The following is a 21786-nucleotide window of genomic DNA, read 5'->3' as shown; positions in this document are numbered from 1 at the left end:
CGCGAGACGAACAGGGGCGGGTTCAGGGTTCCTTAGAGGAGGCAACGGAGGCAACGCCAGGCCCCCGGGAGCAGTGCATACTTTCGCAATCCACCAGTGCTCAGCGGCCAAGCCTGGTATTGCAGCTGTTTAGAGGGCTGTGGACGGGTCCCTCAATTCATGGAGGTCCGGAAGTAGATATCGCCGTTCACTCCAATACAATTGGGGAACAGGAATGTGTCCCCACAAAAAAATGTCTGGATGTCAATCAAAGGCTCATAATTATCTTTATACCATGTACTAATAAAATGTTACTTTTCTCTTTACAAACGCGTTTAATTAGCTGTTTTCTTTATTTATTTGGGGTGGGCAGCCGAAAGGAGTCTTAGTAAAACAAATGTTTCTTTAATAGGTCCATGTTTCGGCCCGGCATCCGAGATAAATTGACTAATAAATGTGTGAGGAGTGAGAAAGGCATGCAGCACGGGACGAGGAAAGCACGACTCATACGGCTAAGGAAATGCAGCTACAGTAAAGAATGGGAAACCATCTGTCCCTGGGTGAAACCAGTGAAAGGCGAGTTTGGTAAAGTTTTATGTGAAGTTTGCTTGAGTCATTTTTCCATTTCACACGGAGGTGAATACGACGTGAAACGACACAGACAATGCGGGAGTCAGAAAAACCTTATTATTGTGGCGACTCTTCCGGGGTCGCGCAGGGGATCCTGGGAATTGGGGTTGTCAGTTGAAAAAAGGGGCTTTTGTCAACTTGTTTGGTTGTTAGGTTAAGTGGGGTTAATGGGTTCGGGGCTGTGTGTAGTTGCGTGTTGTTTAATGTTAGCATGTGCGTGTATCGTTGCCGCCAGCATCACTGACTATGATATGTTTGTTCGTTGGATGTGCTGTTTTCCTTATACGTTTTTGGTGCGTCAAATAAAGGCAACTCGTAGTCGTGCGGTGCGATTTACTTTCATAGATGCCAGCATTTTGACTATCTTCACATTGCTATCATTGGAATGATAATAATTAATATAATAATATAATTATTATATTTCATAATAATATATTTAACCCCCTACCATTCACAGAGCGAAGATTCTGAAAGTAAAATGCACATTTCTCGCCAAAAATGTTTCCATCAACACTTTTAATGGCGTAACTATACTAAATTATCATATTTTCCAACCAGAATAAAAAGTAAGTCCGCCATTTTCACAGAAAAAAAATCTAATAACTGTCCAATAGGAAAGATGCTCCCAGCGTCTATTAGAGCCGTAGTCGGGTTAAAACAGGAATGATTGGGCTGCTGGAACAACCGCTCTGAACGTCAAACATCGCCGGGTATGGCATCACATTGTAGTGAACATGTTTTATTTCGCTTATTTAGTTAAATTTAATGAATGAATGAATGAATTAATTAATTAATTAAGGCCGCCACCAGAGGGCGCCCCAACGCATTTGCCGCCCTAGGCGATCGCCTAGGATCGCCTTTGCATTGTTTCTTGTTGGTGGGCGTGCCCTTAACCTGCGTCCGCGTCCACGTTTCATTGACGTGATCAGACAGCCCGCCAACTCCCTGATGACAGCCCTCAGTGCTGTCTCCGCACACAGCTTTTTGATAAATGCCAGATTATAAAACACTTATTTCAAAAACTCGAGTATGACTGTCAATAACAATGCGGGAGAACGTCTCAATTTTGTACAAAGTAATGGAAATGCGGGACTGTCCCGCACAAAGCGGAACATCTGGTCACCCTATGCAGAAGGGTACTTTTACCCGTCAGTGACAGACGCTAAAGTGCCCTTGCCAACAGCCGGAATTTAAAGTGAGACTGTGTTGGTCTGACAGTTTATCCCCCAGTGTCTGACAGTTTATCACCGAGTGTCCGAGGCGGTAACAGTCATGCGATGATGCGTTTATTTGGTTTACACACACACACACACACACACACACACACACACACACACACACACACACACCCCTGACACTTTTAAGTCAATGATTTATTTGCTTGTTGTTTCACTTCTTCTCTGTACTTCATTCTCTCAATATTTCTTAATATTCCGATGTTTGGTTCATCAACACTAGGCCTACCTTAGCTTGGCACATGAGACCAGTTTAAAGAAGGGACATATTTGGAAGCGTTGTTTTTTGGAATAATTATGCAACAGACTAACGATGCATGCAGTGATGATATGATACACCGATCGTTTAAAACAGCCCTTATGGAATGTGACCACATCTTTACTTTCTGTCTCCAGAGAGAGAGACCCGAGACTCCAAGCAGTCAAGTCTCAAGTAGGTCAAGTCAAGTCTCCCAGTAGGGAGTCTGAGTCCAGTCTCACAGCAGGGAGTCTGAGTCCGGTCTCACAGCAGGGAGTCTGAGTCCAGTCTCACAGGTCAAGTCAAGCCTCAAGTCTCCAGCTCTGCTTTCAAACATTATTTCGGATTCAAATTGACTTTTTGAATTTTATTATTTGAAATTTGTTTCAATCTATTTGAATTTTGTTTCAAACTGGACAGTCGCTGTGTCTCTCTAATAACCTGCTCAGGGTTGTTTGCAGAATTCTGCTCTGTTGACAAGTGATTGATGAGGACGCATCGATTTTGTGGGCAGCTATGATTAACACATTTATTACCCAGCATACATTTGGAGGCGATACGCCTGCGTCTGTATGTTTTAACATTAACTGTTGTGCAGTATGCAAATAAAACAACTATTCATTTAACACAAAGTTTGAAAATTCTTCATTTATTTAATTGTTTGGTGCAATCTCATTATACACCTAAAACAGCAACAGCTGCTTAATAACATCTGTAATGTTTTCGTAACTGCACATTGGTTACTTTATAAACCAACTGTAGATACATAGAGAATTATCCACCGAAAACAGCAAAAGCTGTATAATAACATCAGTAAACATCAGTAACAGTACATTAGTTACTTATAAACCAACTGTAGATTATAAAGCATTATCTCAAAACAGCAACATTTACACATAATACTGTACACCAGTTGTAGGCCCATCCTACCCCGTCTTCCTCTGCTCTCATCTCCTCCACTAGAGGTCAGTCACAGCCTGTGAATGCAGACTGACAGTGGGAGGGGTTATCTCCACTGAGGCAATAAAGTGGGAGGGGTTATCTCCTCTGAGCCATGAAGTGGGAGGGGTTATCATGTGAGCCATAAAGTGGGAGGGGTTATCTCCTCTGAGCCATAGCTGCTCATGTTACAATGGGGCGTCTTTATGAGATCTTATTTTCTGGTGTTGTTGTCGTTCATGAACGCTTCAAATTCGCATATCATTGCGGCTCTGGCCATGGCGACTCTTGACCAATAGTCTGTGAATGGAGTTTGTTCCTTTTTTCTAGGTCATTAGTACTGATATCAAATAAATCCTGTGGTCATCTGAAAGAGAAAGTGACTCTTTCCTCCGCGTGGGTTCAGACGAGGCGACGCGGGCTGGATATCGGTTTACTAGACCGAACATTTATCAGTAACTGCTGAAGTCTAATGTGACGAGATATATACACACTGAAGGTCCTCTTGTACAAGGAAACTACGTAGATGTTGTCTGTGTGTGTGTGTGTGTGTGTGTGTGTGTGTGTGAGAGAGAGAGGGGGGGGAAGGGAGGGAGAGAGAGAGAGTGGGGGGGGGGGGGGGAGAGAGAGAGGGGAGAGAGTGTGTGTGCAGTGTGGATATGTTTGTTTTGTGCCAGAGGAGTCAAAGGAAAGTGAAAGTCAGAGAGACTCTCCTGCTCTACTGCGACCTGATATCAGATGTCTTACGCTGACAGACAAAACACACACACACACACACACGCACACATACACACACAGACAAACACACACACGCTTGCACGCACGGACACACAAGCAAACGCACACAGACACACACACTGGGACGATTTAAGAAGTGAAGTTTGTGCGTAACCATGGACACCGTGGGCGGTGAGGCTCTCGTATCTCTGGAATCTCCCGCCACACCTACAGGCCATACTTCACTGGACGCCATTTTGTGTGTTGGCAGTTTAGATGTTATGACGCTGGTGACGGTGTTGTCTCTTCACCCTGCTCCACCTAGGGAACACAACACAACACAATGATGATCTCACTTTATTACACCACACAATGATGATCTCACTTTAGTGCACAACACAACGATGATCTCACTTTAGTACACAATACAACACAACACCATGAAACAACCAGACTTTCAGCACACAACATGGCAAACCGAATTGAAAGTTAGAGCCAGGGTCAAAGGTTTGTTGTTAACATTTACAATACAGTTCATTACAACGCAACACAACATTGTAAAATAATCGTTTTGAACTATGACCAAATCCATGTTTTTTATTGTCGTTAAATCAGACGCCGTGTGTAGTGACCACAACCGTCATTCGACGGTTCTTTTGCCGTCAGGAGACAAGATGGAGGCCGGCGTTGTAGCACTTTGTGTGGTGCTCCTGGTCTCTGGCGAAACCAAGGTTGCAGCTACCGGGGCTTTCCACAGCCAACACTCCATGTGACCCAGGCAGCCAATCAGGTCGCCCAGGCAGAATGTCTCCAAACCAGTCAGATCAGTCCTGGGCCAGCAGCCAGCTTGGTTCTACACGCTAGCTGGGTAGGGAACTGAAAAAGGATTTAAGGCGCGTTCACTCTCCTGGTGATAACGAGACGGCTCACCAGTGATGACGCTCACACTTACGCGTGTTTCCGAGAGCGACCGTTCATGTGCACTTGGGAAACAGCCGGTTGGGAATCTAAAAGTTCTTCATAGCAGGGTTTTTTTTCCAATAAAAACTAGTGAGAACTAAACTGAACTTAGTAGGATCAGTCTCAAGATTGTATTCCTTTATTTCCTTGATGCCTATCACCTATCCTTTTGTTTTTATTTATGAGAAGCGCATACAGTATTGCCACAGTATGGAAGGCTACACTTGCCCCTATATAGAGCTGGTTTACCAGTACACAACGTTTAAAACTGAGCAAAGTCATGGCAACAGACGTTACAACGTCAATCAATAGTAAAGTATGTGATTTGATGGTTGGTTCTTGATATTGAGCCAAACGTTCATGTTCCGCCATGTTCATGCGCGTCACTAGTAAACCATACGTCCCCAACTGGGCAACTCTGTTATCAAAATTTGGCCCGAGTTGCCGAACGGAAGTAGAATCAGAACAGCGTCATGAGGTGTCAATCACGCAAACTTTCTCTTCTTCGCGAACTTTCTCTTCGACTTCGCGAAAATGTTTTCCCCATAATTTCCATACTTTCTATTATTTGATCTGCAGAAAGATTATATCTCTGTTTTCATGATGTTAACGCTATTTACATTTAGTATGATTGTGTTCATATTGTATATCATCAAATAAATTCCAAGCATCCACTTTACATCCACCCCTGATGAACTGCTCAGTCACTACAACAGTGGCCTTCACAGTCTCCTGGATACCCTGGCCCCTTTAAAATCACGGAGTGTTTCATTTACACAATCTGCCCCTTGGTTTACTCTTTAACTTCGCCAACTGAAAGCCAGAGGTCGCCAACTAGAACGCCTCTATAGGAAGACTGGGCGTACCATCCACAAGGAAATGTTCACTACCCATTTCCTCTTCTATAAGGATTCTCTGACCAACGCGAAATCCAACTATTATGCAGAAATAATCAGGTTAGGTACTGGAAACTCTCGAGCACTATTCTCCCTGGTTCTCAAAACGCTACGCCCACCGGACCCTCCCCATTTTTACTCCACTGACTCCTGTAATTCCATTATGACATTTTGTAATACTAAAATTGACCAAATTCATCAGCAATTAGTCCCCCTGATCTCAAGCATCCTACCCTCTCCTGACTTTCAAAAGGTTCATTCCCATCCATTCTCTGACTTTAACCTCCCCCTGCTGCTGTAATTTCCCACACATAACACCTCTGGACTGGTTTAAATCATATCTGTCTGGACCTACTCAGTTTGTCCAACTCAAAGAATTTAGATCCCATTCTTCCCCCCTCTCCTCTGGTGTACCCCAAGGTTCTGTCCTTGGACCCCTCCTGTTCATTTTCTATCTCCTCCCTCTTGGCCATTTTTTCCTTAAATATAATATTCAGTTCCATTGTAATGCAGATGGTACCCAGCTCTACTTGTCCACCAAACCCACCACGATCCTCCCTCCCACCTCCCTCTCTGATTGCCTCCAGGAAATCAGATCCTGGTTCTCCCAAAACTTTCTCAAACTCAACTGTGATAAAAACTGAAATCCTCCTTATTGGCACCAAATCCACCCTCTCTAAAATAAATAACATCTCCATCTCCATTGACAATTTATCAGTTTCCCCCTCCCCCCAGGTCAAGAGTCTGGGTGTCAACCTGGATAGCACCCTATCATTTCAGTCCCATATCAATAATGTCACTCTGTCAGCATACTTCCATCTACGTAACATCTCTCGCCTGCGCCCATCTCTCTCCCCCAACACTACTGAAATTCTGGTTCCCACCCTGGTCGCATCGCGTCTGGACTACTGCAACTCTCTCCTCTTTGGTTTACCTGCTAAGTCCATACATAAATTACAATTGGTACAAAACTCTGCAGCCCGTATCATTACTAAAACCCCCTCCATCAGTCACATAACACCTTTCCTGGAGCAACTTCATTGGCCCCCCCACCTCTGGAACTCTCTGCCATGACATCCAACAGTCCAGTTCCATTATCACTTTCAAATCTCACCCGAAAACTTATCTATTCAGCCAAGCCTACTCCCTTTAAGTCAGTTGCATTCTTGGGACTAGAATGAACACTCTTGTACACTGTTTTATTATGTTGTTATTTTGTTGTTTTTTTTTGTTTGCTATTATGGATGTTTGATTTTGTAAGGTGACCTTGAGTGTCAAGAAAGGCGCCTATAAATAAAATGCATTATTATTATTATTAAATAATGGAAAGCTAAATACCTATCTAAATAACCTAATATCATAAATGCAGTTAATACATGTTTTTGTGAATGTATATGTATCACAATGCTTCTCAGTTTTTTATAACTATATATAATAATTTTGTATTATTAATTTCTGTATATTTTAATTCAATTTCATATCAGTTTAAAATCAATTAGAGTATCTACTTGTCATTTAATCTTAAGGATTAACCTATAACTCAACAACCTTTAATAATAAACCTAACCACTAAACAAAGTATATATATACTGTATATATATAATAATGTATAATGCAGTATTATACATGTATATACATATTACAAAAACAAATTGTGGTTGTTTTCATACGGCAGTAGTTTCTGCCCCACTGATATTTAGGGTCACCGCACGGTACTGACTAAGGGGGGTACGATAGGACCAATCAGCATTAAGGGAGGTACGATAGGACCAATCAGCACTCAGGGAAGTACGATAGGACCAATCAGCATTAAGGGAGGTACGATAGAAACTCGTATGTTCCAACGCAGCTGTGAACTTACAGAAAGGTCTGTCTGCAGCATCACATGACCACAGAGAGGTCTGTAGCATCACTTGACCACAGAGAGGATTGTAGCATCACATGACCACAGAGAGGTCTGTAGCATCACATGACCACAGAGAGGTCTGTAGCATCACATGACCACAGAGAGGTCTGCAGCATCACATGACCATAGAGAGGTCTGTAGCATCACATGACCACAGAGAGGTCTGCAGCATCACATGACCACAGAGAGGTCTGTAGCATCACATGACAACAGAGAGGCTTGTAGCATCACATGACCACAGACTGCCTAGATGTGTCGATCATGATGGAGGATAGATGAAGGGGGGGGGGGGGTATGTTCATATTGATCAAGGCCCAGTACATATCCGTACTAGTATTCTTAAAGACATATTTTATCAAAATGTGTGTTTGTAGTGTGTGTGTTTGCATAATGTTTGTGTATAATGTGTGTGTTTGTGTTTGTGTGTGTGTGAATAATGTGTGTGTATGTGTGTGTGTGTTTGGGTAGTGTACCACATGAAGGCGGACGGCTGGGTGAAGGTGTGTAAGGAGGACGTCTCAGAGCTGATCCACAGATAGAGGAAGGATGTTCTGACCTCTGACCTCCCCCCTGGAGCCCCATGTGACCCGGCCAGAGGACGGGCTCTGACCTCTGACCTCCCACCTGGAGCCCCAATGTGTCCCGGCCAGAGGACGGGCTCTGACCTCTGACCTCCCACCTGGAGCCCCATGTGACCCGGCCAGAGGACGGGCTCCTGATCAACTCTCATCATCATATCACTCTTGATCACCGAGCGTCGTGTCCAGGAATGTTTTAATAAAGCGCTGAGAGCAGAACGCTGGGACTCCTGTGAGCTCATTACACCAAACATACACAATGCCTTTAGTTTCAGGACGTTTTCATCTACAAGCTTCAGTTAAACCCCCTAAACAGCATCGCTCTGGTACATTGGAACTCCCCTGAAAAGGTGATGAGTGAAAAGTGACTTTTCCTTTGTTTTTCCTGACCTTCCAAGCCCTCTAAGACAGACTTCCAGTGGTGGTGTGACATAAAACACAGTCTTAGATAAAGTGGAGAAGATTCCGTTAAGCCTGTAAAATGTGCGCCGAAAAGTTTATACACACGGTTTCTATGGGCTGAAATTACAGATTATAGCCAAGCTTGTGTTGTTGTTAGCATGAGTGTTACGTTCAGGTATCTAAATGATCTGTCCAGTTAGCCTTTTCTTTTTAATCATTCATTCATTCAACCAAAACCGTTGAATTCAAACTTCGCGCCGACCGGCATATCAACAAACAGGTCGTGCGCTCTTAAAGAGACAGCATCCCTATGACACAGAAGGAGATAGTACATTGGAAAACAGGTCAATAACACAGTATGGTGAATTATATCTAGAGCATTGGTTCTCAAAGTGCGGCCCGCAGAAAAATTCCTGGTGGCAGGCAATGACATACAGATTTAAGTTAAAAAAAAAAAAGTTTTTTTTTTTTCTTTTTAATTATTATACCAATATTAATTTAAACAGAAATAAATAAATATAAAGAGAAAAGCCGACTCTCTCTAGCTTTCAATTAAATCATGTTTAATTTGTTAGTTTTAATCCGACTGTTCATTACTTTGAAAGGATGAACCTCAGTTTCCTGATTTAGTCCTCACTTGACCTCACTCCCAGAGGTCCACGGTGCAATGTTTTCTTTCACCACTGGGATGCTGACGGCGTTTCCCGCCTGATTATTTTTCCTTTGGCGGCCCTCAGTCAATTTCCGGGTTCCTAAATTGGCCCTCAGCTGTCAAAACTTTGAGAACCGCTGATCTAGAGTCTACCACAACATGAAATAAGCAGACTGGAATTAGAAGTTGGAAAATTTATTGACAGCAAAAAGAAAATACAGCTTGTTATATGTTAATTATAAATCCAACAAAACCAGTGTATTCCAGCAACTCTAAAATAATTTCCAAAAGACTGACATGATTTTATTTTCATTCAATTATTTTATACATATATATATATATATATATAATATTAAAGAAGGTTTAATTAGAGATCAGTCTGAATCAACGGTCTGGATTACGGCCCCTTAATAATCCTAATAATATCATATTAAACATCTTAAACATTACAAACCCACTCGTTAAATAAACGTTGTGCGGTGAGCAACCACATCCTAACTAAGATGGCCGCTCATGAGGGAGATCATGTTGCCATGGTTTCAAAGCATTAGTTACAGATTGGCGAGTCAACCAATTACTCAACAAATTATCAAATGTACGACTTAATGGAATATTACAGTGATTTTATTTGGTCATAATCACTTTGTTTTACTGTAATAAGAGTAGATAATGATTTCATTAATTTAAGCTTTCTTAGGGATGAATGATTGTTTTCCAAATCAAAGTGAGTCAGAGTGTTGTCGTTGAGTCTGAGGCGATCCGAGCCCTACGCCTGATGGTCAGGATTATGAATGATGATCAATCCTCCAACGAGAAGCCTCTTCATCATTCAGCTCTAAACACCAAGGGAGCACAGGTCAGCTTCAACCATCTATCAGCACGTCACTGCTCACTACCTCATCAAAAGCCCACAACATGATAGGGCTTGTACCGTTGGACTCCTTGGGGTCTCTTTCATATGGCATATCGTTTGTGTAGATAGCATCAGGTTTAAAAGATTGTTGAAGCCTTATTGTTAGTGTTTAGCTTCTACCGGGAGTAAACCGCATATGTAAGAAGCAGCTAGCCTCTAGCCATTTAAACAGGGTCCCCACACACAAACACACGATACATAACAATCATATTTCAAATCCATTAATCTTTTTAGGGTTAAAAATTGACCAAGTTGCGAAAACTAATACTATTACAATATCACTATCACCGATGAATACTGTTATAATATTACTATCACTGATGAATACTGTTATAATATTACGATCACTGATGAATACTATTACAATATTACTATCACTGTGATGAAGTACTATTTATATTACTGGGATGAAGTACTATATATATTCCTCTCATGAAGTACTGCAGTAATGTACTGTGAAGATATAAGTGCCCTCCCACCCATCCTCCAAAAGATTGTGATGTCACAGAATACTGACCTTGGGGTCAGGGGTCGGGGCCAGAAGATGTTTCTGTCCCTCAGGGTTCTCAGAGCTGGTGTCAGAACCTGGCAAGAAGCAGACGGTGAGGAGCTGAATGGATCTACAGTGCAAGATGTATCTAGATCTACAGACCTAGGTGTATCAAGATCTACAGAGCTAGCTGTATCTAGATCTACAGAGCTAGGTGTATCTAGATCTACAGAGCTAGATGTATCTAGATCTACAGAGCTAGGTGTATCTAGATCTACAGAGCTAGATGTATCTAGATCTACAGAGCTAGATGTATCTAGATTTACAGAGCTAGGTGTATCTAGATCTACAGAGCTAGGTGTATCTAGATCTACAGAGCTAGGTGTATGTAGATCTACAGAGCTAGATGTATCTAGATCTACAGAGCTAGATGTATCTAGATCTACAGAGCTAGGTTTATCTAGATCTACAGAGCTAGATGTATCTAGATCTACAGAGCTAGATGTATCTAGATCTACAGAGCTAGGTGTATCTAGATCTACAGAGCTAGCTGTATCTAGATCTACAGAGCTAGATGTATCTAGATCTACAGAGCTAGATGTATCTAGATCTACAGAGCTGTATAGTCCACAGACAAGTCACCATGGTCTCTGTGTTGGTAGTATTGTTAATCATGAGAGCAGAACTGCAGTAAAAACACATGATACTCACCAGCTGCTGGACGTTTGGCTGAATCTAAGGACCAGGAGAAATGATCAGTGTGTAACAGTGGTGAACATCCTCATGTTGTTTACTTTCATATTCTTAAAGTCACAACATCACTGGGGCCTGGACCTTAGAGGAGGTTCTTCATCCAGTGACCTACAACCAGACCGCTAGAGTATCACGACGACCAATCAGAGTCTAGGAAGGGACGCAGCGAGGGGACAGGAAGTAGGGGCAGGTGGGGGTCAGGGGTCAGCTCACTCACCGTTTCTCTTCCTGTACCAACAGACTCCCGCCAGGACCAGAACTCCAACCAGGAGGAGGGCCCCAACCACAGAGCCAGCGACGGGGAAGGCCCCCGGGAGCCCTTCAGGGGAATCAAGAGCAGGAGATCAGGTGTGTCAGCTGGGAGTCATCTCCCCTCCATCAGCTCACACCCCAAGGTAAGCCTGAAGACACATGCTGCTGCATACATGAGCCCCACAACGTCTACACACTGGGCCAATAGAAGGAGTCCTGGAGCTCAGGGTCATGACCCTGACCCTGACCCCAGCCTGGTCCTGAGACCAAGACCAGGCTGGGGTCTCCAGGGTCCCGCTGACGGCAAGGGTGGTGGTTAGGGCAGGTGGAGGTGAGGCGGAGGTGGAGGTGAGGTGGAGGTGAGGTGAGGTGGAGGTTAGGGCAGGTGGAGGTGAGGTGAGGTGGAGATGAGGTGGAGGTGAGGTGAGGTGGAGGTTAGGGCAGGTGGAGGTGAGGCGGAGGTGGAGGTGAGGTGAGGTGAGGTGAGGTGGAGGTCAGGTGAGGTGGAGGTGAGGTGAGGTGGAGTTGGAGGTGGAGGTGAGGTGAGGTGGAGGTGAGGTGGAGGTGAGTTGAGGTGGAGGTGAGGTGGAGGTCAGGTGAGGTGGAGGTGAGGTGAGGTGGAGGTGAGGTGGAGGTGAGGTGTGTTCCCTACCTCCGTCCCTCCCGGTCTTCCCCCAGTTGGTCCTGATGAGGGCGGGGTCCAGGGGGGTGGAGATGTCCTCGATGCCTTTCAGCTGGACCACACACTGGTACCTCCCCCAGTCCTCCTGTGGGACGGCCGTGAGGTTCAGGTCCACGCTGACCTGGAAGGTCCCGTCGTGGTTGGGGAGGACCTCCCCGGGGTCCACCTGCTCATGGAGCTCATGGCCGTCTCTCCTCCAGAACACCACCACCCTGTTAGGGAAGAAGCCTGTAGCATGGCACACCACTGGGGAGGAGGGGCTCCTCTGGAGCAGAGACACCCGGGGACGCTCTGGAGAGGGGAGGGGGAGAGAGAGGGGGGGAGAGAGAGAGGGGGGGGAGAGAGAGAGGGAGGGGGAAAGAGAGAGCGGGGGGAGAGAGAGGGGGGGGAGAGAGAGAGGAAGGGGGGGAGAGAGAGGGGAGGGGGAGAGAGAGGGGGGGGAGAGAGAGAGGGGGGGGGGGAGAGAGAGAGGGGGGGAGAGAGGGGGGGGGAGAGAGGGAATTTAAAATCTTTTTGATTTTAAACTTTCATGGTTTTCAAATCTTTTTGGTGTAAAAATAGGGTACCTGAAATAAACAGCCTATTTTCATTGATGGGTTCCTAACCCCTCCACCGTCTCAGCTACAGGAACATTAATTTAAAAAACATCCTGACAAGGCATCCAAAGATCCGGCCTACTCAAGTCTCTGAGGGATCAGCGTTCAAGGCGTCCTACATCAACATCCTGTTCACCGGAACGTCAATCAAAGTGAAAGCGGGTTGTTGGTGTCTTACAATATAGCTTTATTAATGGCTAAGGCTGGTGGTCTGTTTAGCGATTGGTCTGATAGTTAACTGTTATTCACTTGATTATTCAGCTGATGTGAATATGTTGTTCACGTGAAGTGCACATGATTTTTGTCCATGATAAAATTACATGTAGCCTACATTTAATGTTCCATTTGATTAAAAAAAAATACATTACAACCAATGCTGATGTAGTCGTGTTTCTTTCTTATCCAACCAGCCTCCTATTGCTTATAGCAGTGGGCTAAATCTGCTTAATAATAAAAAATATATATATTCAAGCAATATAGCCCGAGTGTGAGTGGGGTTGGTAATGGAGACAGCCGACCCACGGGGTGGGGGGGGCGCCACCACTGCTGTAGTGTATCACTTAATCCACCAGACATGAGTCGGTCACGCCCACCAGGTCATGTGACTCTACCTGTTCTCTGCAGAGTGCTCTTCCCATAGGCCAGGTAGATCTTCAGCCAATCAACACACTCCTTGGTGAGGTAGTTCTTCTTGTATTGATTATCAGCTCTATCCTGATCCCATCTCAGTTTGGTGGGGACAGCCTGACGCACTGGAGCGACCCAGGTCAGGGTCTTCAGGTCAAACGCTATGAAGTCCTCTCCATCGTAGGCATACTGCTGATGACCATCAGTAGTATCATCCTCATCATCCCACTGACAGCCAGACATCCTCTGAAACACGTGGGCACCTGAGAGAGAGAGAGAGAGAGAGAGAGAGAGAGAGAGAGAGAGAGAGAGAGAGAGAGAGAGAGAGGTTAACTGTTTGTCTGTCTGAAGGTTAACTGTCTGTCTGTCTGGGTGCTGCTCTAGGGGTATTATGGGATGCCCCCTGTGGTCATTACTGTAGCCTCTGGACATGTGGGTGTGTTGGTAGTCATGGACACGTGTGTGTGTGTGTGTGTGTGTGTGTGTGTGTGTGTGTGTGTGTGTGTGTGTGTGTGTGTGTGTGTGTGTGTGTGTGTGCTCATTTGTGTGCTCCTGCGTGTGTGTATGTGTGTGTGTGTGTGTGTGTGTGTCCGCGTGCGTTCCTGCGTGTGCCCCTGTGTGTGTGTGTGTGTGGGTCAGCACGTGCACCAGCGCGGGCACATGCGCGCGTGCTTAGTTATAGTACATTTTTGTGTGTGTGTGTGTGTGTGTGTGTGTGTGTTTGTGTTTGTGTGTACATGTGTGTGTGTGCTCATTCGTGTTCTCCTGAGTGTGTGTATGTGTGTGTGTGTGTGTGTGTGTGTGTGTGTGTGTGTGTGTGTACATATATAATGTATGACCATACCTCCTGTCTGGTTGAAGCGCCTCTTAGCAGTCTCTACGTTGCCCTTGTAGACCTGCTGGTTACCCTGATATCCTCCAGTCTCCCTGTCCCAGTAGTCTTTGTGGTCTCTGGTGACCTGGTACATCCAGGCCTGTTTGGGTACGGCTCTCTTACTGACGCTGTCATAGTGAACAATCTGAACCTCATCCACCATCCCAACAGACACAAACTCTGGGAAGGATGAGAGGCCAGACGACGCCGTGTGGAAATACCTCAGAGAGTGAATCACTGTGGACAGACAGACAGACAGGTTAATGCTGTACATCACTTGAGACGGACAGACAGACAGACCCCCCCCCAGCATGTGGCGCCGCCCCCTCCCCCCCCCAGCGTGTGGCGCCGCCCCCTCCCCCCCCAGCATGTGGCTCCGCCCCCTCCCCCCCCAGCATGTGGCGCCGCCCCCTCCCCCCCAGCATGTGGCTCCGCCCCCTTCCCCCCCCCATCATGTGGCTCCGCCCCCTCCCCCCCCCATCATGTGGCTCCGCCCCCTCCCCCCCATCATGTGGCTCCGCCCCCTGTCTACAGGACATTCATGGAGGATTTGTTTTAACTGTATTGCCTTCTCTTCAGGTAACAGTGAAACGCTTTGTCTAAGCTTCATTTGAATCCTCCACTCAACTAGGAATGGGTTAACCTAGCTATGTGTGTTGTAAAGGGGGAATGGGTTAACCTAGCTATCTGTGTTGTAAAGGGGAATGGGTTAACCTAGCTATCTGTGTTGTAAAGGGGAATGGGTTAACCTAGCTATCTGTGTTGTAAAGGGGAATGGGTTAACCTAGCTATCTGTGTTGTAAAGGGGAATGGGTTAACCTAGCTATCTGTGTTGATAGCTAGGTTGATATGATGATATGAATTGATAAAGAATTAAAGTGAGTAGGGTCGAACAGTATGAAAGTGGTTCTGATAAACCAACACATCTGTTGACTTTAAGAACAGATTCAGAAACCCAACATCATCATCCGGTTTAATCTCAGACTAACTTTCGTTTTCTCAGCTCGGACCCAAAATGAAACGCAGTCGAAACAAAACGCAAACTGGTTTCTGAAAATTCGGTTAAATATCGGAACAAGTAAATGATTAATCATCCTGTGGATTAATTGTTCGAGTTTGAGATTGTACACAAACGCAGTTTAATACCAACAGGAAAGAAAGCGAAACTAAGCACGGCCTCGGGACCGCTATAGTCCTAGTTCCGGTTCTATATATAGTCCGGACCGAGACGCTCTGAAGGGTCCTACCTGCAGACCCCCCGGAGAGGAGCCCCAGCAGCAGCAACAGTCCCAACGCCCCCATGCTGAGTGTGGACGATGGTCGTCTGGTCTCCTGAAGGTCTGAACCGGCGGGACTCGAGGGGAGGGTGGAGGCGGACCCGCTCGACCAATGGGAATTCAGAAAGGTGGACGCGTCATTAGTTACCAGGTAGACAACAACAGTTGAAGTAGAAATAAGTGAAGCAACAGAACGGGCAGAAGAGCTTCCAGAGAGGCCGAGTAGACCTCGGTGTTCAACAGATTAAACACATACACACACACACACACACACACACACACACACACACTCACTCACTCACTCACTCACTCACTCACTAAAAATATAAAATATATAGTAGCCTATACTGTTTATATACATGTAAATATAGAGTATGTCGGTGGACATATAGAGTTACTCCATGTGTTCTGGCCTACTGTTGTGACAGGGTCATGGTGCTGAGGAGATCAACAGGACCGCAGCGCCCCCGTGTGGCCGCCCGGTGAACCGCGGCTCGCTGACCACAGCCGCCTTTGGGTGAATTATGAATATGATAATAGGAAAACAACGCCCTCAAAAGTAAATGGCGTCGTCATAACCTAAAGTCCAGGACACTAACAGACACAAAAAAATCATTAAGAGTCAAAAACATATGAGCAAATAAAAGCAGAAGTCATTTATGGTTATTAAAGTAATGAAATAGAACTCAGTATCTCCGGGGATGTGTTCGAGGTGTGGGTGTGCCCATAGCGCTGCGGGGCGGGGGGCGTTATCAACACGGTGAGAGCCGACCAGGGGGACCAGATGTCCAGCTTTGTGCGGGAGAGTCACGCATTTCCATCACTTTTTACACGTCCCGCAAATTGAGACGGTGTCCCGCATTGTTATTGACAGTCAGACTCGACTTTTTATGTTTTTAAAAGGCGTGTTTTATAATCTGGCATTCATCAAATAGCTGTGTGCGGAGAAAGCGTTAAGGGCTTTCATCAGGGGGCGGGGCGGGCTGTTTGATCATGTCAATCAAACTGGGACGCCGACGCAGGTTAAGGGCACGCCCACCATCAAGAAACAGTGCAAATCAGTGCAATAAAGAATGGGAAACTACCCATCCTTGGGTGAAGTTTGCTTGAGTCATTTTTCCATTTCACACGGAGGTGAATACGACGTGAGACGACACAGACAATGCGGGACTCACAAAAAACGTTATTATTTTATGCAGTGCCTATTGCCTAATTGTATACCAAGGGGTGCCTTTAGTTGGCATTGTCCAGTAAATGCAGATAATGTTCAAATGCATTTCTTTTGTGTAGCTAATCTATGTGATTCTGAGCTGAGTGAGTTTTGTTCAGATAATCAGCCTATGTACTCCATGTAGCCTAATCCAACTTGAATATGTGGTTGAGTGTTCTACGAGAGCAAACACTTTAATGTGGTGTTTCTTGAGTTGTGCTGGGGTTAGGTTGTTGCTCTCTGTTGTTGGAGAAAATGCACATTAAAGTACAATACTTGAAATAACAATTGTAGCCTTGACTGTCTGTTCTGTTTGACTGTATACAGGCAGGTGTGTTAACTTCAGGCACTGTGAAATAGCACGAGAGCTCCATGCCTAATATGTTTCCTCACGTGAGAGAACTTGGGGAAGTTCCATTTGAATAAGATAGATTTGTAAAGTATTTATTTGCAGGCTATGCTACTGAATCAAACAGATGCTAAAGCATAGTACCTAATGTAATAAGCAAAGGGGCAGATTAGAAATGTTTTTTTTGTTGTTATTTTAGACTACCTCGATGCTTTGGTGTCCCACATTGTCCCACACAAACGTAGTCTTTGTCCCACATCTGGTGAATTGGGATCGGGTCACCCTAGAGCCGACTGTTCTGGGAGCCGTTGAATGAACCAGAAAAACTGAAAGAGAAAGTAACCGAGTGACGCAGTGAACCCGCTCAGACCCGCTCCGCTCCTGGTTCCCGGTCAGACCCGCTCCGCTCCTGGTTCCCGGTCAGACCGCGGAGCTTGGGGGTGGCTTTCGGGACTGAAGCCCCGAATCTCACTTCAAAAGCCCCGGATCTTTTTTAAGCTTTTGAATTTTCATTGCCATCTAGTGGAAAGGACATGCAACAGCATGGATAATACTTCGCTACAAAATCATGGGCCTATTGTTGGCTAAATACAGTGGGCATACCCAGTGCCGACGGACTGGGGGGGTAAGGGGGATATGCTTGGGGGGGCCCAAGGCAGAGGGGGGCCCATGGGAAGTTTCAATTATTATTATTATTTTTCGTATTTTTTCATTGTTGTTAAAATAGTTTAACAACATATAGTTTAATAAATTGGTATATTGTTGTTAAAAGTAAAGGCTGCTGTGACTACTCTGTGAACACCCCTTTCAAAAAGCGCAAAATGGTTCAGTCCACACAGCTGGCGCGCCTCGTCTCCTCGGCCATGGAATCACAACAATGTTGCAACCTAGGGAGGGCGCGTCGCTAACGGGTACGCTTGTATTACAGTCAACGAAGATAATGTCTTTATCAAAGTACTCATTTTAATGAAGTCACAATGGAATATGTAAATGAATGGGTAAAATTATAGACTTAAAAAAAGGAACGTGAAAAGTACGCGTTACCCGTAAAATGTAATGTCGTTACATCTCTCGTTACTTGTAACGCGTTACTACCCGCTGCTGGATAAGGCAATATGTCAAAGCCACAGTTAAATAAATTTAAGTCTGGCTCTCAGAAGATAAGGTGAAGTAAGAGGGAGAGAAGACAAAATGAAGGAAGTCAGGTTCTGACAGGGACGCGGGAAGTGGGGGTGCTCAGGGTGCCCCCCCCCCCCGCTGTAACTGCAAGTGAGAAAGTTTTCTTAACAAATCAATGCTTTTTTTTTTTGTTTAATTTTATCATGCAACATGATTTTTCATTAAATTATTGACATCCACCCTTTTTATGATATTTATCATATTATCATTTCATTTCATTTAGAACATTGTCTGTGTAGGCTGACGTAGGCTATGCCGCACAACGCAGAACAATGCTATGCGCGACGGTAAAATTCAAAAAGTCAAGCTTGTTACAAGTGCAACATGTTGCATAAAGATGCACTTCAGATTGTTTTGGCCCGAAGAAGGCAAAACTTCATCAAAACACCAGCCGGTCATCCGATTCCTTGTCAGCAGCCCGCTGTCTCCCCAGCACCCCTGAGGAAGAGAGTTCATGTTCACAGACGCTATTGCTGCAAGACGGCGCCGGCAACAATGGTGCTATTGCTAGCCCCCGCCCTCCGGTCGAGCCTAATATCGACTGCGTCGGCAACAATGACGCTAACCCCCCTCCGGTCGATCCTAATGTCTTGGCTTTGGGCTCACGTGCAACTGCCGGCAGTCGCAACAACTAGTTATTCTGTTGCTGAAGAGCCCTGCCAGCCAAAGGAGTTTCACTTCCCAGCCAGGCTATCGGCAAGTGAGAACGTGGCTACACTACGTGAGGGAAACCGACACCGCGTTATGCTTCGTGTGCTGCTCTGCAATAGAGAAAAAGCTTGTCAGGGCAGACGGGATAATTAGTGCTGGCAACTTCATTAAAGGGGACATATCATACCACCAGGTGTGAGTGTGATTAGCCATTACAAGCAGGTTTGAAAATGTGCAGCATTGTGACATCACAGGTGGGCGTGTCCATCTATCCGTCACACATCTAGATGGACACGCCCACCTGTGATGTCACAATGCTGCACATTTTGAAAACGGCTTGTAATGGCTAATCACACTCACACCTGGTGGTATGATATGTCCCCTTTAAAGGAGGGTTTGGCAATTGGCGGAAGGCAGGTGAAAAGTTTCGGGAGCATGAAAAATCTCGTTTCCATACAGAAGCCGGCGGCATTGAAAAGGATCCCAATTAATGAGCTTATGTCACATGCAGTAGCTAAGGAGCATATGACTGCGCAGACTGTTTTGGACAGACTGGTTGGCAAAAAAAGAGCAAAGACGGACGGTTCACTTGACGGAGAAACCGTCACTTTCCTCATAGCAGACAACTCGTAACTCTGGATGAAAATTAAGGCTTTCTTTTATTGTCACTTTCCTTAGTAAACCTTTAGAAATATCCTCCTGAATCCTTGTTATAACGCTGTGTATAATCCCGGACCGCAACAGCTTGTCGGCATGTTGTTAGTGTGTGAAATTCAGCACAGTATCAGCCTAGTTGACTCTAATTTCCACATTGTTTACTTGCTAACGTTTGTGAATAACAGTGGCTAGTTGGCAGTTAGTCTTTTTAAACACCAGTAGAGTGTTTATCAGCGGAGCCCTGAATGTGACGTCACCCGTCATCTCGTCTCTGTAAACAACGGATGTTGCGCAGCATTTATCATGATGTCATTATATAGACTCTCTCAGCACCCCGCCCCGGACTGACTTCCCGCGTCCCTGGGTTCTGACTAACTTATTTTCTAAGGAAGGTGAGCACAAACATTTAAACAAACAACATGAAACCCCATTCTTAGCTACCTCCTTTATCCTTGCAAAAAACGAACAGAGACGACCCAAAGCAAGGGCAGACAATAGGCTACACATTCAAATGATGAGGCCTTGGTTATTAAAGATGAACTGAACTGAAATAATCAACATCGATAACGTGTTAGTTATGACCATTGTAAAAAAAGATTACACAAATTTTGTTTTTCAAAAATCAATATATAGCTTTTTTTTTATCAACAAAAGAAAACGCGTCTTTTAGTATTAGAGCGCCGATGACGTCACTGGCATGGTAGGAATAGGTCGTTGCTGCAGACACGCGAACGCCTTCTACACTCCACGGCGGAAAATAGTGATTTTAATATGGCTGGTTACGCGTTTGAGCCTGTGAGGGACATGCCTGTAGCGTCCGACTGCCACCCGGTGGAGAGGGATCAATTTCAGGCTCCAGCTCCACCTTCGGGTCGTGTGGGCGTGGCTGGTGTGCGTGTGGTGCTGCTGGAGCGTGGACACTGCCGTTGAATCGGTCTGCTGCCGAGAGGTCCCGGTCGACCTTGACCATCTAATGGTGGGATTAGGCTGCATAACCATGCATAGGGCATTTCGGATGCTGTGCGGCGAGGGAGAGGTTTTGGAAGTGGCCATGCCCTCTCTAAGGGACGTCCGGGCGGAGACACTGGAGTGCCCCATGAACAGCAACCAAGTAACGAGGCGAAAACGACCATTCCCCCTCTGTTTTCATTTGACGCGTTTCAGGGATATTTCAGGGACTCATTGCGGAAACGCAACGAGCTGTACAATCGCTGTAGTATCTACATATTCAAGGCGCTGGTTCTCCACAAAAATAAGTGGAGCGCATCCAGCCTGCGCGCTGTATAAAAACATTCAAGTCGAGGAGGAGATACTAGTTGTTTAACCTTTTAGATTGAGTAGAAATACTTTTTAATGTACAGTTAGTAATTCAATTGACCAAGCGGCTGTATTTAAAGCTACAACAATAATACAAAAAAAAGCCACAGAGTAGGAGTAGGTTACCATGCCAGTGACGTAGCTGATTGTTGAAACCCAACATGGCAGCGCCCTGCAACGCTTTCACCGTCCAATTTAATCCCTTTCAGCAAGTTCAGCCATTTTTAGTTATTGTACCAATGAGAAGGCAGACAATACATCTGTTATATCAACTAAACTTCAAATTTCAGTTCAGTTCATCTTTAAGGCGAAGGATAAATAAAATGTGCGGTCGGCTAATATTGCAACAGCAGGCTACTGATTTGAAGCAAGCTATTATTAAATTAATACTCTGCCGTTATTAGGCTACATGATCAATAATAACCTGTGGTACATAGGATAGGAAGCCCCAGACGTCATGACATTCCAACCTGCACCTTTGGCCCCCTATGGCTCTGGGGCGACCCCCGCCCCCCTCCTCCTGGACGACTTGTTCCATCCAGCCCGGAGTGATCATCGGTGACTCAACCCTGAGTCGGATCGCCCCCCCACACACACACACACAGACGTCCAAATGGATAGTTATCCCGGCGCCAATCACCAACACATCGCACAGGTCTTAGACAGAAACCCCCCCGATTCACACGCCCAGATTGGGGTGCTCTCTCTGGGCATCAACCAGAGGGACAACCTGCTGGAGGGGGCGACGGGCTCTCTCCAGGCACTGCACCCCCAAACCCTGGGGAAACCCCCGCAGGCCACCGTCTGGGTCCCCATCATTCATTTCT

General features: G+C 45.5%; 1 protein-coding gene across 1 annotated transcript; it reads right to left on the bottom strand.

Annotated features, from left to right (window-relative positions):
• Positions 1–9311: 9311 nt before the first annotated feature.
• Positions 9312–15722, bottom strand: LOC307086783 (class I histocompatibility antigen, F10 alpha chain-like). The gene is made up of 8 exons (XM_079752108.1): positions 15567–15722; positions 14290–14556; positions 13430–13708; positions 12193–12513; positions 11506–11607; positions 11247–11270; positions 10563–10630; positions 9312–9967 (listed from the first exon to the last, which is right to left on the bottom strand). The coding sequence occupies exons 1-8, from the start codon at positions 15619–15621 to the stop codon at positions 9962–9964; spliced, it is 1122 nt and encodes a 373-aa protein (XP_079608234.1). The 5' UTR covers positions 15622–15722; the 3' UTR covers positions 9312–9961.
• Between the last annotated feature and the right edge of the window lie 6064 nt (positions 15723–21786).

This window comes from Pollachius pollachius (assembly GCF_949987615.1).
Source record: "Pollachius pollachius genome assembly, chromosome: 15".
In the NCBI taxonomy this organism is placed as follows: domain Eukaryota; kingdom Metazoa; phylum Chordata; class Actinopteri; order Gadiformes; family Gadidae; genus Pollachius; species Pollachius pollachius.
The sequence above is the reverse complement of the archived record's forward strand: the minus strand, read 5'-3'. Positions and strand labels throughout refer to the sequence as shown.

Excerpts from the sequence above, each read along its gene's own strand:
- LOC307086783 (XM_079752108.1), bottom strand. The coding sequence starts at position 15,621 with ATGGGGGCGTTGGGACTGTTGCTGCTGCTGGGGCTCCTCTCCGGGGGG. Across the intron at positions 11,608-12,192 it reads GAAGACCGGGAGGGACGGAG|GGCTCCCGGGGGCCTTCCCC; the intron begins GTAGGGAACACA and ends ATTCCCCTGAAG. Across the intron at positions 11,271-11,505 it reads TTGGTACAGGAAGAGAAACG|ATTCAGCCAAACGTCCAGCA; the intron begins GTGAGTGAGCTG and ends CCTGGTCCTTAG.